The sequence below is a fragment of the Pyrgilauda ruficollis genome, unplaced genomic scaffold (genome assembly GCF_017590135.1).
Source record: "Pyrgilauda ruficollis isolate IOZ18807 unplaced genomic scaffold, ASM1759013v1 scaffold7, whole genome shotgun sequence".
Lineage (NCBI taxonomy): Eukaryota > Metazoa > Chordata > Aves > Passeriformes > Passeridae > Pyrgilauda > Pyrgilauda ruficollis.
In genome coordinates this window covers 388,414-402,865 of record NW_024528821.1, presented here as the reverse complement: position 1 = coordinate 402,865, position 14,452 = coordinate 388,414, and the positions used below count along the sequence as shown (strand labels likewise).

General features: G+C 38.2%; 1 protein-coding gene across 1 annotated transcript in view; it reads left to right on the top strand.

Moving 5' to 3' along the window:
* The window catches only part of DIAPH2 (diaphanous related formin 2), a 168,715-nt gene that overhangs the window by 59,710 nt on the left and 94,553 nt on the right, over positions 1 to 14,452 (top strand). The window contains exons 21-23 of the mRNA XM_041485318.1: positions 642 to 743; positions 6,316 to 6,555; positions 10,962 to 11,091. Coding sequence (XP_041341252.1) covers positions 642 to 743; positions 6,316 to 6,555; positions 10,962 to 11,091 — 472 coding nt within the window. The remainder of the gene's footprint in view (positions 1 to 641; positions 744 to 6,315; positions 6,556 to 10,961; positions 11,092 to 14,452) is intronic.

Sequence of the window (14,452 nt, the reverse complement as noted above, 5' to 3'; positions counted from 1 at the left end):
AAAATAAACTATTATTCAGTCATAATATAAATATTTGAAATACTTGCCATGTCTGTATTTTGACACCTGAAGATCATACAATAACTCACCATTTTCTTTGGGGACATGAATAAGACTGCCAGCAAATTGAACTTTTGCCTGAGTCCCTGTACATTTGCCATCCAAAAGATCTGTACAATTTTGGGTTGCTGACCTTTTTTTATAAGGTATTTTTAAGTGTATTTTCTGCACAGATATTTTGAATGTCTAATGGTTGTAATTTTTTTTTTTTTTGCTACTTTTGTCATGTTTTACACAGACCAGTTATCTTTTGATTGATATTTAATGAGCGAGATGCGAGCATTAGGGCAAAAGGAGATTGTAGAGAGACAAAGCTCATTGAGGCTGTCAGGCCCTGAAAAATGATACTGTAACCTTTTAATACATTCTTCAAATCAGAGACTGCAGCAGAGCAGCTGATGTCTGTATTAAATAATTGCTGCTTTGATTTGATGTTTATATAATGTTAAAGCTGCGTAAATAAAATAAACCTCCCGTAATTTCCTCGTGCATTTCCATGTTGTGGTATTTTGAGCATGTTATTTTTATTATCTTAGGTAGTTTAATGTAACAAATTTGATATAATGCCTTGTTTGTTTTAGAACCTGGTGAAGAATCTTCCTGAGCAGAAAGAACTCAATGCCTTAGCTGAATTGAAGGATGAATACAACGATCTTGCCGAGCCTGAGCAATTTGGAGTTGTGGTATGTGTTAGTGCAAGGATGAACTGCAGAGTTCCATTCTGGCACATAAAAAGAAACAAATTTAAGGTTAAAAATCTTATTTTACTGTTTTTGCAAGACCTGCAGTAGGAAAAGTTGCTGTTTCCTGATGAGTAGTAATCAAAAAAATCTCTTCAGTATGTATTAGGCCAGCCTGTGACCAGCCAGATTGGAAGCAGCTCATCCTCAGGGTCCTTTCCTGTGTGAACCCCTCGGATTCCGGGATTTTGGGTGTTTTTCTGGAAGGAATTACAGTGTAGCATTAAAAGCAAGGCACTCCTGTGCCAGACCAAATCTTTTTTCTGCCTGTCTTGCCTTGAATGTTTATTAAACAGTTCTGAAGAACGCTCTGCCTTCAAGCAGATAAATTTCCAGGAGCCCATAGAAGACCCAGTTACTCCTTGGCATTGATAACTCTGATAAATTAGTTTTGTATCAAAACCTGAAAGAGTTAATATGTGCACATCCATATTTGATATGTTGGTATGCATACACATATCAAACATCTGTGTTTTTACCAACACAGATGTGTTTGATATGTTTTATATAACACATGTCTGTGTTTATACCAACACCAACCTGCAGAATGGCTCAGGAGAGGTGGGAATTGATACTGGAGCTGAAATTGCAGCTTGTGTTCTGCTCCTTTCAGTCCCTGGATCTGTTCAATGGCTGGGGCCTCTCTGGAAGGGAATTCCAGCATTTGCAGGAATTCTTTAGTCCGTGTCTGGGGTGAGGGTGGGACCCTGAGTTCCTGCCAGCCCTTGGGAATCACTTTCTGCTCCTGGTCTTCCGAAGAGCTCAGGAGTTTTTAGGCAAATGAGCTCCTGTTTTCACTTCCCCTCTCAGCCCAGGAGATTAAAATGATGATGAGAGCCTCTGGAATGTGTTCAGGATTTATCCCCAGCTCCACGGGAGCCACGTTTGCTCTTGCTGGATTTTTAAGGCATTATGTACATTAAAATGCATTAAAACAGAAATAGAGGCCTCTTAGAAGACTTTTTTTACTAAAAAGCTCTGATTTGAGCATAATTTGGCTTCAGAAGTGGCTTTTGAGTGCTTTTTTTTTTTTTTTTAATTATTTTTCAGTTGGGGAAGTAACAGAATATGATTTGTCCTAATGAGATTTTTGGAGAGGATTTAGAAAATGAAAGATATCAATGGCTTCTTTTGCGAAACTTTAGCCTATTGATTTCCTTTTCTTTTAATAAATGGCATAAAGTTCCAAAAATATTTTATTTCCAGACAGAGATGAGGAATTTTGATGGAAGTGGAATACATTAATTAGCCTTACCTGTAGAAGTAAAACATTGCCATTTATTGATCAGTAGCAATCTAAAAATCTCTATAAATACATATTTGCTGCTTTCTTTGAAGCAATAATAGCATGGATATATATTTAAAATATAAACATGTGTGTTATGTCTTTAGACAGACCAAAACTTATCGATGAATATGTGTATTGTGATATATGCATATATTATACATTATACTATATATAATATTTCACATATATATCTAGATATATAAAATAAATAAATATATATAATTTTTATATTTATTATATTGATGGGTATATTCCTGCCTACCTAGATATTGTCAGACAAAGTGAGCAGTTCCTTGGGTTTTGAGCAGGGAGCATATCTGGAGTGTGTTGAAGGGAAATGCTCAGTGGCAGCAGGCAAGCTGGAGGTGTTAGGACAAAGGAAGCCTCTGATGTTTGGGAATTCTGTTCAGTTTTCTGCTGAAAATCAGCAAAGAATTCGACAAAATTGTGCCTAATGACCTTGACTGAAAGGGCTGTGTAGGCATTTCAATGTGTTTCTGCTGTAAATTCCTCAGTGCTTCACCCTGATCATTTAACTTGGGTCATGTCCTGCCCTGCCCCTGGCACAGTCCCCTCCACAGCCATCACCTGCCTTGTCTCCCTGCTCTTTGGGTGAGGATGCTGACCCCACCTCTGGGGCTCCTGGGTTCCTCCAGGTCAGGATTCCTGCTGGCTGGAGCTGGAGGCCTGGCCTTTTCCTATGGGAGTTGAAAAAGCCACAAAAGTTCCTTTATTTCCCAGCAGTGCCAGGGTGGCCACGGTCACTGTTCCACTGATTTCTGAGGAAACACTGACTAGAGTAAGTTGAGAGAGTTTCCAAGTATTTAATGCAACATTAATTAGCAAAAACTGCTTAATCAAACATCTCCAAATGGTGCTGTTTGCCTTCTGAAGGAACCAAGTTTCCTGGAGCTTGTTTGCTTATTCAGCTTTACCATCTGCTTTAATAAAAGCCATTACTTTGCCTTATGGGTCCTGCTTCTGTCTTGTTTCTAGAGGCCTCTAACTGCACCACTGGTGCTAAAATGCTGGGTTTGTTTCTGATTATGATATCATGGAACTGTCCATAAGTGTGGAAGAAATGCAGCTGAACTTAGTCTTGACTGAAGTTCTTTTTTCTAATGTGTCAAATTAATTTTGGAGTTTCTCATAAATAATAATCTCAACCTCGGCTTTAGGAATAGAAGACAGACTACCTTAAATAATATTCAAAGTGTGTCCCCGTGTTTTTGTGTAGATTTAGGTGTGTTAATTATTAAGATACGTTAATTGGATAATCACTTTGCCCATCAAATTTAATAAAGGTTGGAATAAGTTGCTTAAAGTTTGTGTGGAAAAACCATACTTAGTAAAAGATTAACTTATTTGAAGGAACCGATTAACTTAATATTCAGCTGATATGTAAATGAAAATTAGAACTGCATTTTCCTTTAGATGAATGTTAAAATCAATTACATATTCTAATGAGTTATTGGAACTTTTTGAAGTTATATCCTGGGATCAAAAAAGGCACCACAACTTCCTCTAGAGGAAACTTTGCATAGATGTTGAAGTAGAGCAAGAAAAATTCATTAACTGAATCATCTGTGTACCGTTGGCTCAGCTGGACAGGATGTTACCTGAGTTCTACACCTCAGCCTTGTGTTCAAAGTTCATTTGTTTATGATGTGGGAATAGCTGCAGCTTCAGTGAGGAGCTGCATTTCCAGCTGAACATTTTTGGTATTACAAAAGCATAAATTGGACTGAGGAATTGTATAAACTTGTATATTCTGTGATCCCTTTTTCTCCTGTGTAACCAGCTCAGCTGTCATGAGCAGTCCTGGCTGGGAGGCAGACAAAGTGGGGAGAATTGTACAAGTTTATTGCACCTCCATTGGTTTAGAGTCATTCAGTCTTTCAAATTGAATTTATTGGCTGCTTGTTTGGCCTCATTGTAATTTTGTGAGCTGCTGCAGAATTAATCTTCCTAGAACGTTTCCAGGGGAAAAAAGGCAACTTTAATATAACATAGGTAAGAGGCTAAGTTGTCTTAGTAAGTTGACAAATTTTTATTAGAGGAATGTCAGCTTTTTCTTAGGAAGTGAGGCAAATTTAATTGTGCTTTTTGCCTTTCTCCAATGGCCTTTGATCCTCGTTTTAATACAGGGCTTGAGAATTGAATGATGATAATAAAGCATAAAGAACTGAATAAAGAACTTGATTAGGTAGAGAGTTCAGACAAGACCTTTATGAGAGCCCAGAAGGGGAAATAATGATATGCAGCCCATCACTGACAGTCAGCTGGAAAAGAAATATCCATTTCTTTAACTGTTTACAGGGGAAGCCAGTGCTTGCTGTTCCATGCACCTGCTGGAATGTTTAATTTATTTTATATATATATAGATATAGATTTGCTTTTGACACTGATTTTATTTAGAACCATAAAGAATTTGAGCTTTCCAAGTGAATGCAGGCTTTGCTCCTTACCTAATTCTAGGAGATTTCTCCAAATTCAGTATGTGATCACTCCTTTCTGCCACTGAACACATGGATTTAGAAACAGGCCCACAAAAGGGGAAAGCAGGGCAGGGTGGGGCAGGAGGAACTGAAATAGCATTTGTGCCCATCTTCTGCTGATACCTAAAGGGCATTTTATGTATAAAAATGTTCTGGGTTTTAAGGAAACAACCCACATGAAAACAGCTCTTAGGAAATTATTAAGATAGTTTTAAAATATTATGTAGGTCAGGGAATGGAATTAAAACTTACTGCTGTGTTGGTGGCCAAAAGGTAATAAATGATCAGTGTTCCATGACGCTGCACAGCATTAAAGAAGAAAGGACACTTGTCTGAAGTTTAGGGATTATTCTTCACTAATGTTTATGTCACACTCTCCTGTGGGCTTGTACCTGTTTTGTTGCACTCTGGTTTTGGGATCTAAAGCTTTTGACAATTTTTTTTCTGTGCCATTTTGAGTAAAAACAGCAATTGGAGATTGTTCTACAAAAGTTAAAGCAAATTATGTGATTAATTTTAATTTCCATCTACTGCAGATTAGTGTAAGTAGATCCTTTCAAGGCAGATGTTTTCAGTATGATATTTCTGAAATACAGGATGATTAGAAGAATAATGTTTCAAGACTTTCAATGATTTTGGCTTATAGAGGCTCAGAGAGAAATTTGTGACAATGGAGATTTATAAAAAAAGATCACTAGTTCTGCTGAAATGCTTCTTTTCTGATCCTTTCCTTTTCCTTGTTCCAGCCTGATCATAGGAATTGTTTGAGACCATCTGGAGCGCCTTCATGTTTATGTTCATTTTAGAATGAATTCATTATTATTCAGGCCACTCAAGTCCTTCCTGTGAAAGTTATTGCTGCTGCTTCTGGTAGCTGGTGGGAGATAGCACTGCTAGAAAAATCGTGGTTCCTCAGAGGACCATGGCCAAATTTTGGCCAACAGAGACAGGAGAACATCAAAATCTTCCTGTTTTGAAAGTCAGGATCTGTGATTTGTCCCATAGCAAAGCTTTTCTTGCCAAGTGCTTCAGGAACACCCCTGATGGTGAATACATTGGGGAAGAAATCTTTCTGTATTCTGCTAAGTAAGATGAGCTAGATTTGAACATAACCATTCTTGCAATTAAATTGAAAATTTCAAGTGGTTTAACAATGCTCAGTACATCTTTTTTTTTCCTAATTTAAATTTCTCTTGTGAATTACGGTGTGCTTAGTGGGAGGAAATAACTCTGATCACTTGTGCAAGATACGAAAGATACTTTGTGACCCAGCCTGGTGAATTTGGTCTTGGGGATTTAAATTAATGAATCAGCATTGTAGATTATTTTCAGTATCTCTGTCTTGTGCTGTGTTACAACATCAGGATTGTAACCTCCTTGTCAGGATTTATAACCTCCCAAGGTTATAAATAAAGGATTATTATATTATATTATTATAATATATACAATATTAATTATAATATATATAATATATATATTATATTATTATAAAGGATTTATAACCTTTCTATCAGAGCAGGAAGGAATGAGTGCTGTGCTCTTTTCTGTCTGAAACACGGAGGTGCTGGGATGCAGGACAGGCAGTGAAAACATGCAGAAACTGTAGCCTTGCTGGCCGGTCCTGTGTCCTAACAGTCAGAACTTGAACTTTTTGATCTTTTGACAATTTGAGCTTTTCTGACAAGTCAGTGTTCGGTGGGTGACGTGTGCTGTGGCTGGCTGCCTGCAGATGAGCTCGGTGAAGATGCTGCGCGCGCGCCTCAACGGGATCCTGTTCCGGCTGATGTTCGAGGAGCACGTGAACAACATCAAACCCGACATCATGGCCGTGACCCTGGCCTGCGAGGAGCTCAAGAAGAGCGAGAGCTTCAGCAAGCTCCTGGAGCTGGTGCTGTTCCTGGGCAACTACATGAACTCTGGCTCCAGGAACGCTCAGTCTCTGGGCTTCAACATCAGCTTTCTGTGCAAGGTAAGCTGCAGGCACAGAGCGCTCGGGTGCAGCTCCTGGAACCCAGCACGCAGCAGGGGAAGCATCAGCCACTGAAGTTTAGTGACTGCACCCCTGTGTTTAGTCATGGACAGGAAGCACACAGTCAGCATTCCTTCGGTAACTTGAAGGTGCCTTTATTTTTTGCTCCTAAGGAACGTATTTCAGCCTTCAAGGTTGTCTAGCAGAATTTGGGAGCCTTTGTTTTGCATTTTATAATAGCTCCTTTCATGGTTATGTAGTTATATTATAACTATACTTATAATAACTCCTTTTTTAGACTAGTGACTATCATTTAGTGGACTTTCTGCCCATGATAAGAGATTTTTATTATTTTTTTGAGTCAGCTGTCAGCAAGGTGTCTGTCTACACATTTCTGTGTGCAGAATACACACACTTCATGATGAGGAATCCTAATGTGATGAATTCACTTTTCAATACAACCAGAGTTTTATATTGATTTTTTCTTTTTGCTTATTTCTTGAACAATCTTAAAATTAATTGTCTGTTTACTGGATGCAGTACTTACATTATGCAGTCTGAAAAAAAGAGGAGAAAAAAGGCAAGTATTGATCTGGGATAAATGTTTGGTTTTGGAAAAGAAATTGTTCTATAACAGAGCTGGTCATTTCGTACACAGAGATCTGGTTTTGTTAAAACTTTTATTAAAACGTGATAAAGAAAATAAAAGGAAGCACAACTCCAGCCTGTCTGGACTGAGCTAGAAGGCTAATGACTGAGGAGTAATTGCAAATCCTTAAAAACAGATTATCTCTCTGGATGTTATATTGCAGTGGATGATGTTATTGAAGATAGAAATGATCTGTAAACAATCTCTTGGCAGAAGGCAGAGAACTTAATTTTGTTCAAATAAGAGACATCATCATCAGAATTCCTGGGATGTATCAAGACTGGCCAGGGAGAGCAGCTATTCCTGTGCCTGCTCCAGAGCATCCTCAGTGCCTGAGCGTGGAATGCTCTGTGAAAGTAGAAATACAAAAGTGCTCCGGCTGAGGGAGGCTGCTGCAGTAATCCACTAAAGTTTGCTGTGTTTGTTTGATATGTCCAGAGGATCCAGCTGCTTTTTGAACCCCCAGTGCAGCAGGAGCCCCCTCAGGAGTTCCAAAATTCTGCTCCGTGGGAGGGGAACTGAAAGGAAAGAGAATTGTTTCAGGGATGTGCAGGTACAGCTGCTGGTCCTGTGGTGCTGAATTCAAGTGAGGAGCAAGAGCTCAGTTTCAATAAAGCTTTTGTAGCATTCTGGCTGGATCAATGTGTGTTCATCTGTTAAGTGCTGCTATGTTGCTTTTTGTTCATAGTGCAAATAGAACAAGACAAGCTGTTTATCCAGGCTGAGCATTACTGATGAGGGGACGTTTATTGTCCAGCAGCCCTTGTTCTGGGAAGGGGGGAAAGATTTCTAGGGTAGGAGAAGGTCTATAATCTCATAAAAATCAATAGAGAGCCTTTTTATAGCTATAATAAAGTGTCACTCCAGTGATGGCTCATACATAATTTTTCCCTTGCATTGGCTGCGGCGTTTAACCCTCACACCTGAGAGCTGCACCCAGAAGTACCTGGGAGATCCCAGCCCCAGTCTGGCAGTGCCTTGTGGTGTGATTGGCATGGGTTAAATGCTTTACTCTGTGTCAAGGGAGAGTTTCGTTCTGGTGGTGTTTTTCTGGCTTTTACAGAATTAAACATCTTACTCTGTGTAGCTCTTGATTTGAGTGGTTGTGCTGTGTTGTGCTCTGTGTCCCTTGGCCTTTAATCCTTCCCCAAGTCGTGGATCTCATGGTATTGACCCTCAAATTGATGCTTCAGCATTCAGCTGGAGCTGCTTTCTGTAGCCCACACTGATCTAGCAATTTATTTCATTTATTTTTAAACTGAATGTGTTATTTCCAAATTCTGTCTCTCAGGCAAAGAATGGCCCTAGACTCAAAACCTGTGTTTTAAAATTTGAACACCACAGTGTTAAAAATTTATCCTGAATCATAGAATGATAGAATATCCTGAGTTGGAAAGGACCCACGAGGTTCATCAAAGTCCAGCTCCTGGTCTTGTAAGCACAACTTAATAGGCTCTTTTTGCTTTTCATCCACTTGGCTGGAGTGTGTAGAGCAGCAGAAATCAGGCTAAGCCATTAGGTTCTTTACAAGCCAAGGAATGTTAGCAAAATTACTGCAAGTAAAAAGCTGAATGTAAAAAGTATTGCATTTATTGCAAAAAATTAAAATAATGGGTGGCTTATTGAATATGAGGGTATATTGAATATGAGGGTATATTGAATACAAGTACAGGGTGTGAATACAGACTCAGCCAAGCTGCCACCTGTTCAGTTCCTACTTTCATTTCTATTTTTATCTTTAAATATTATGTGCTAAACTACACTCAAACAGCAGCTATCTTATGTTTCCTTATACAAGTGGGCTTAGGAGTTGATTCTTAAAGTACAGACATTGATTCTAAACATCAAGCAGACCTATCTACATTGTGTTAAGAGTAAAGATGAATATAGCAGAGACTTGTTTATTATTGGGCCAAAGCAGTGAATTTGATACATTTGTTCAAGGTCTAAATAAATGTTTATTTAGATATTTATTTAGACGTTTACCTTTACTACAAGGTGCTAATGCTGACTCTTATTGTGATGTTGTTCCTGGTGGCAAAACATGTTCCTGTTGTAATTTGAAAGCAAAATAATTTTGTCCATTTAGAAAAAAAAGTGCTTTATCCACTTGATGATGTCAGAGAGATCAAAGACTGCAAATCCCACTACTGTTGTTCACAGACAAATTGAAATGCAATTTCTTTTTTCCATGCAGATGTTTAGCCAGTAAATCTACTAATTTTTTTTCAAGTCAGAAGAACTTCTGTGTATGTAACACATTAAAGCCCTTTAACTGCATACCATTACTGAGCATTGTTTAGTCTTTAATCGCTGAATTGGTATGAATTAAATTGCTTTCTTAATTGCCTAAATACCTTATATTTTTAAAAGCCTGTTTTTCCACTGCACTCATTTATTCCTAACAGGGTAATCCTTAAAGCTGAAAGGCCTATATTAAATTGAACATCGATGGCAAGCCTGTCATGAGGATTATAGAATTAGAACTTCAAGTGATTTAGAGAATGAGAAAACAAATAGGAGATTTTACACAAGCATTTATGTATTCTTCTTAAATAAATCCTTTATTTCATTTGTTGTGTATGTTGTAGCTTACTTCTGTGTAAGAACTGTACTAGATGAGTAAAATGCTGTTAAAACAACTCTTTCCAGATGTATTACTAATTCTTTGTCAAGTGCAGTGTGCTCCTCTCAAGCTCTTACCTGCACCTCCTCTGTCTTGCCTTTGTGTGTAAGAGGAAATCTCTGCTCCTGCTGGATCTTCCATCAACTCACACATCCCTTCTTCACATCTGCACAAAAATGGGCAAACTCAGGAATTTGGCCTTAAATTTGTTCTCTCATTATCTAAACTTCATGATGTTCCTTTGTCTAGACATGTGCACCGTGCCATGGGATTATTGGGAATGTGCCACTGGTCCTGTATTCTAACAATTAGTTCAGATTTTTATTTTTTTTAACTAAAAAAACTCATTTCAGCAGTTCATGCACTCAGGCTAATGGAGAACAGTCTTGTAACTCCCAAGAATAATGCTTTGTTTCAGGCCACTAAAAGTTGAAAGAACAGCAAAAATATGCATTTACCTGTTACTTCCCATTGTGCAGAGTTTCCCTGCAGCTTTTCATAAATGCAGCTGGATGCATTACATTTCCTTTAGCTAGTCAGGATTACCTTTGCTTTTTTGTTATTCTGCATTCTGGCAAGGCAGGGTGCATTTATGCAGTTTATCTCTGTAGAATTGTTCTCCAAATCTTTAGCCTAACACAGCACGGTTTAGATTTTGCTCCAAGAAAAAAACAGTGGATTTACAACAAGGAGTTACTTTAGTTTGACTGGTCAAAATGCAAATTCTGACTGTTAGCATGGTGTCCAGCTATGCAGCATTTCAGGGATCCCTGTAGTGATTTGGCATTGAAGGAATGCTCTAATTTCAGTTCTGTTTAATCTCTGTCCACAGCTATTTTTTATCTGGGGATTCTGAACTGGCGATGCTCAAATCTCAGAACTTTATGGACTGTCTTCAGATCTTGTTCTCATCAAAATTAATCATTATTTCTTAAAATACATCATAGGGTAGATTCCTTCTAGTCCTAAATTGTGACAAATTCAGAAATTTCATTTTTAAAATAATCTGTTTATTTGCAGGCAGCCGATGTAGGTAACTTTTTGCTAATGAGTTGAAGTCTGCAATATTCACTTTATTGAAACAGAAAACTTTTTTTTTCTTTCTGTTTTCTCCTGTGTTCACTGTTTTAGATTCGAGATACAAAATCATCAGACCAGAAAACCACCCTGCTGCATTTCCTGGCAGAAATCTGTGAGGAGAATTACCGGGACATCTTAAAATTCCCAGATGAGCTGCAGCACGTTGAGAGTGCAAGCAAAGGTAAGCAACACACAAAGCACCTAAAGATAGCAGTTGTTTGCTTTGATATTAAATATTTCCAGCATTTCATCTGAGATTGTGGGATTATGTAACCTGCAAGCATTGATAATCCACGTGGATTGTGCTTTTCTGGTATTTATCGAGCTGAGAAGTCAGCAGGGAAAAACAGCAACTCCTTTTCTTCTGTAGTAGGCTGTGAAAATAATACAGTTTATTTCAGTGAGGTGCTTGAAAAGGCACGGCTCAGGAGTTGTGGCAGCAGTGCTGAGTGTCCCATCAAACCTCTGAAGAGTGAGCTCTGAGTGTGCAAGGAGCCTTCACACACAGAGCTCCTCATTTCCACACCTGAGAGACAATAACAAATAAATAGCTACTCTATTTGTGCAAATAAATATATATATTTGTATATGAAGTGCATAATTACAAAATATGATATATAAAAATAGACATACTATAAATATATATAATAAATATGCATATTTATTATTTATGCAAATAAATAGCATGCTCTGGAAAAATCCCAGGTTGCATATGAATAGATCCAGTCCAGTTGTGCTGCCCAGGCCACAACTCATGATTATTTTTGGTCAGTGAGCAGGCCAGGCTGGGGATGTGGTAGCTGAGTTCACCTGTTGGCCACGTCCTCATGTGGCACAGCCTGGGCTGCTTGGCACCCTTGCTGCTGAGTTTTCTGCTCAGGCAGAAGTAGATGAAGATAACACAAACTTTTAATTGGCCTGTGTCATCAGAAGATAAATATAAATAATATAGATATCAATATCAGTATTAAACCCATAGATATAAGTAATATAAATATAGGTATAAATATAGGTATAAATATAGATATAAATATAAATATAGGTATAAATATAGATATAAATATAGGTATAAATATAGATATAAATATAGATATAAATTCCTGGGCAAGCACAAGAATATGAAGGAAAATAGAGGGCAGAAGTAGTTGGATGCACATTTCCACCACTCCTGGCCAGGTTTCCTCCTGGAAATGTTTCTCTCCTTTCCTCCAGTGTTATCAGTCAATGTGTCTCTCCGTGCAGTGATTAGATACTTTATTAATTAGGCCATCCCTTGCTCTCAGTCTGTGTTCTGGTGTCTGCAGCTGGCTGCTGGGAGCAGAGCTCCTGTTTCCCCGAGGACCTGGGCAGAGTTCATCCATCAGCCCAGCTTTGCCATGGCTTCACCTCACACTTCTTCACTTTTCTGTGTCTGCCTCTCTCACTTTTTTTTTTTTTTTTTTTTTTTTTTATAATATAGATATCAATATCAGTATTAAACCCATAGATATAAGTAATATAAATATAGATATAAATATAGGTATAAATATAGATATAAATATAGGTATAAATATAGATATAAATATAGATATAAATTCCTGGGCAAGCACAAGAATATGAAGGAAAATAGAGGGCAGAAGTAGTTGGATGCACATTTCCACCACTCCTGGCCAGGTTTCCTCCTGGAAATGTTTCTCTCCTTTCCTCCAGTGTTATCAGTCAATGTGTCTCTCCGTGCAGTGATTAGATACTTTATTAATTAGGCCATCCCTTGCTCTCAGTCTGTGTTCTGGTGTCTGCAGCTGGCTGCTGGGAGCAGAGCTCCTGTTTCCCCGAGGACCTGGGCAGAGTTCATCCATCAGCCCAGCTTTGCCATGGCTTCACCTCACACTTCTTCACTTTTCTGTGTCTGCCTCTCTCACTTTTTTTTTTTTTTTTTTTTTGCTGTTTCTCAAACTTTTCATGCACCTTTCTTTCCAGTTTTTTTTCTGCACACAACCTGTGTTTGATTTGTGTTGATTATGCTGCAGGAGGGTTCATTGGCCTGAGTCCCTGCTCTGGGATTTTTGGGGTGTCTGTGCAGGGCCAGGGGCTGGGCTCACTGATCCTTGTGAGTCCTTTCCAGCTCAGAATATTCTGTGATTCTGTGGACTAACATATTAATTAAGTTATTTATGCAAGTAGCACTTTGGCATCTTATCTAAATTCCAAAAATGTTTTTTCCCACTTGATAATTCTTTTCTCGAGGTGACTTTTCATCTTTTTCTTCCTTTCTTTGTAAAGTCTTCTGGTTTACCAGGCACTTTTGATGATCTTTTATGAATTTTCTTCTGTGGGTGACACTTGACCTTGCAGCTTTGAGATTTTTACAGTTTGATTCAAAGCCTCTGATGTTCTGTAAGTTGACTTGAGGAATTAAACTGGAAGAGTCAGTAAAGTTTAGTTAAGCTGTAGCATCCTAAACAGAAAAAGCATATTAATGGGAGCAAAGCCTCTAATAATTCTGGTGCTTAGAATACATATGAAAAAGATTTTATTGCAGTTAAATTTGTTTCATTCTGTAAGACAAAAGCTGCATTTCCTATAAACAGCACTGACTTCTAGCAGAGCATAAATTGCTGTTCATTTTTAATGACCCAAACTTCTCTTTCAGCCCTCCTTTGCTTTCTGGAGCAAGGCAGATTTTTGGCAGAATAAATGGGATTTGTGCAAGTTGCTTCAACTGCTCCCCATGGTGTTTCTGGGGGTTGGATAATTGTAATGTTCATCTGCTCTGTCACACGTGGTGCTTTTCCTGTGCAGGAATTTGAAGTGGAGGAGGTTTGCACTTCCTATTTACTGTTTGGTGTTTTATAAACCAGTGGTTTTGGGGACGGACAGTTGGGTTTATTTTTCCTGTGGGAAGCCTCTTTTGGAATAAATTGGCTGGATATGAGGATGCTGGCATCAGTTATTCATAAAATAGGAAGAAATCTACCAGCAAATATTATCTCTGCATGAATTTGAAATAAGGAAATGTGAGCCAGGCAGGTGAGTGTCGTTGCTTGAGATGGATGCTGGTTCTTTTTAGTCAGGAGGCAGCCTCGTGGTCTGGGCTGTGCAGAACCTTCCAAATGCTGCACTTGGCACCTGCAACTTCTTTTCAGCTTTGGCTACATATTCTCACTTCCATGTAAAGAAAAAAAAATCCTGTTCATCTTAATTTTCATAGAAGAATAAAGAACCAGCATCTGAACAACAGTTGATTTTTTTTTTTTAATTTTTGGTTTTTTACTTTTTAACAAAGAGCAGATAAAGCATAAAACTGGATTTTAATATGAAAAGGTCAATGGGATTAGATGAACTCCCCACGCATGTACTAAAATCTTCAATAATCTGATATTAGGTACAATAAAATAGTTGATCTTTTTAAAGATGGAAGATCAACCTGCAGCTTTATGAAAAGTAAAAATAAATTAGGAAACAGTTTTATTCTGGAAAATGCAAGCAAAGGTCAAAGTGATTAACTATCAAGAGATCATTGGAAAAGCATTTCTTCTTCCTGGAAGCAGACTGTGAAAGGA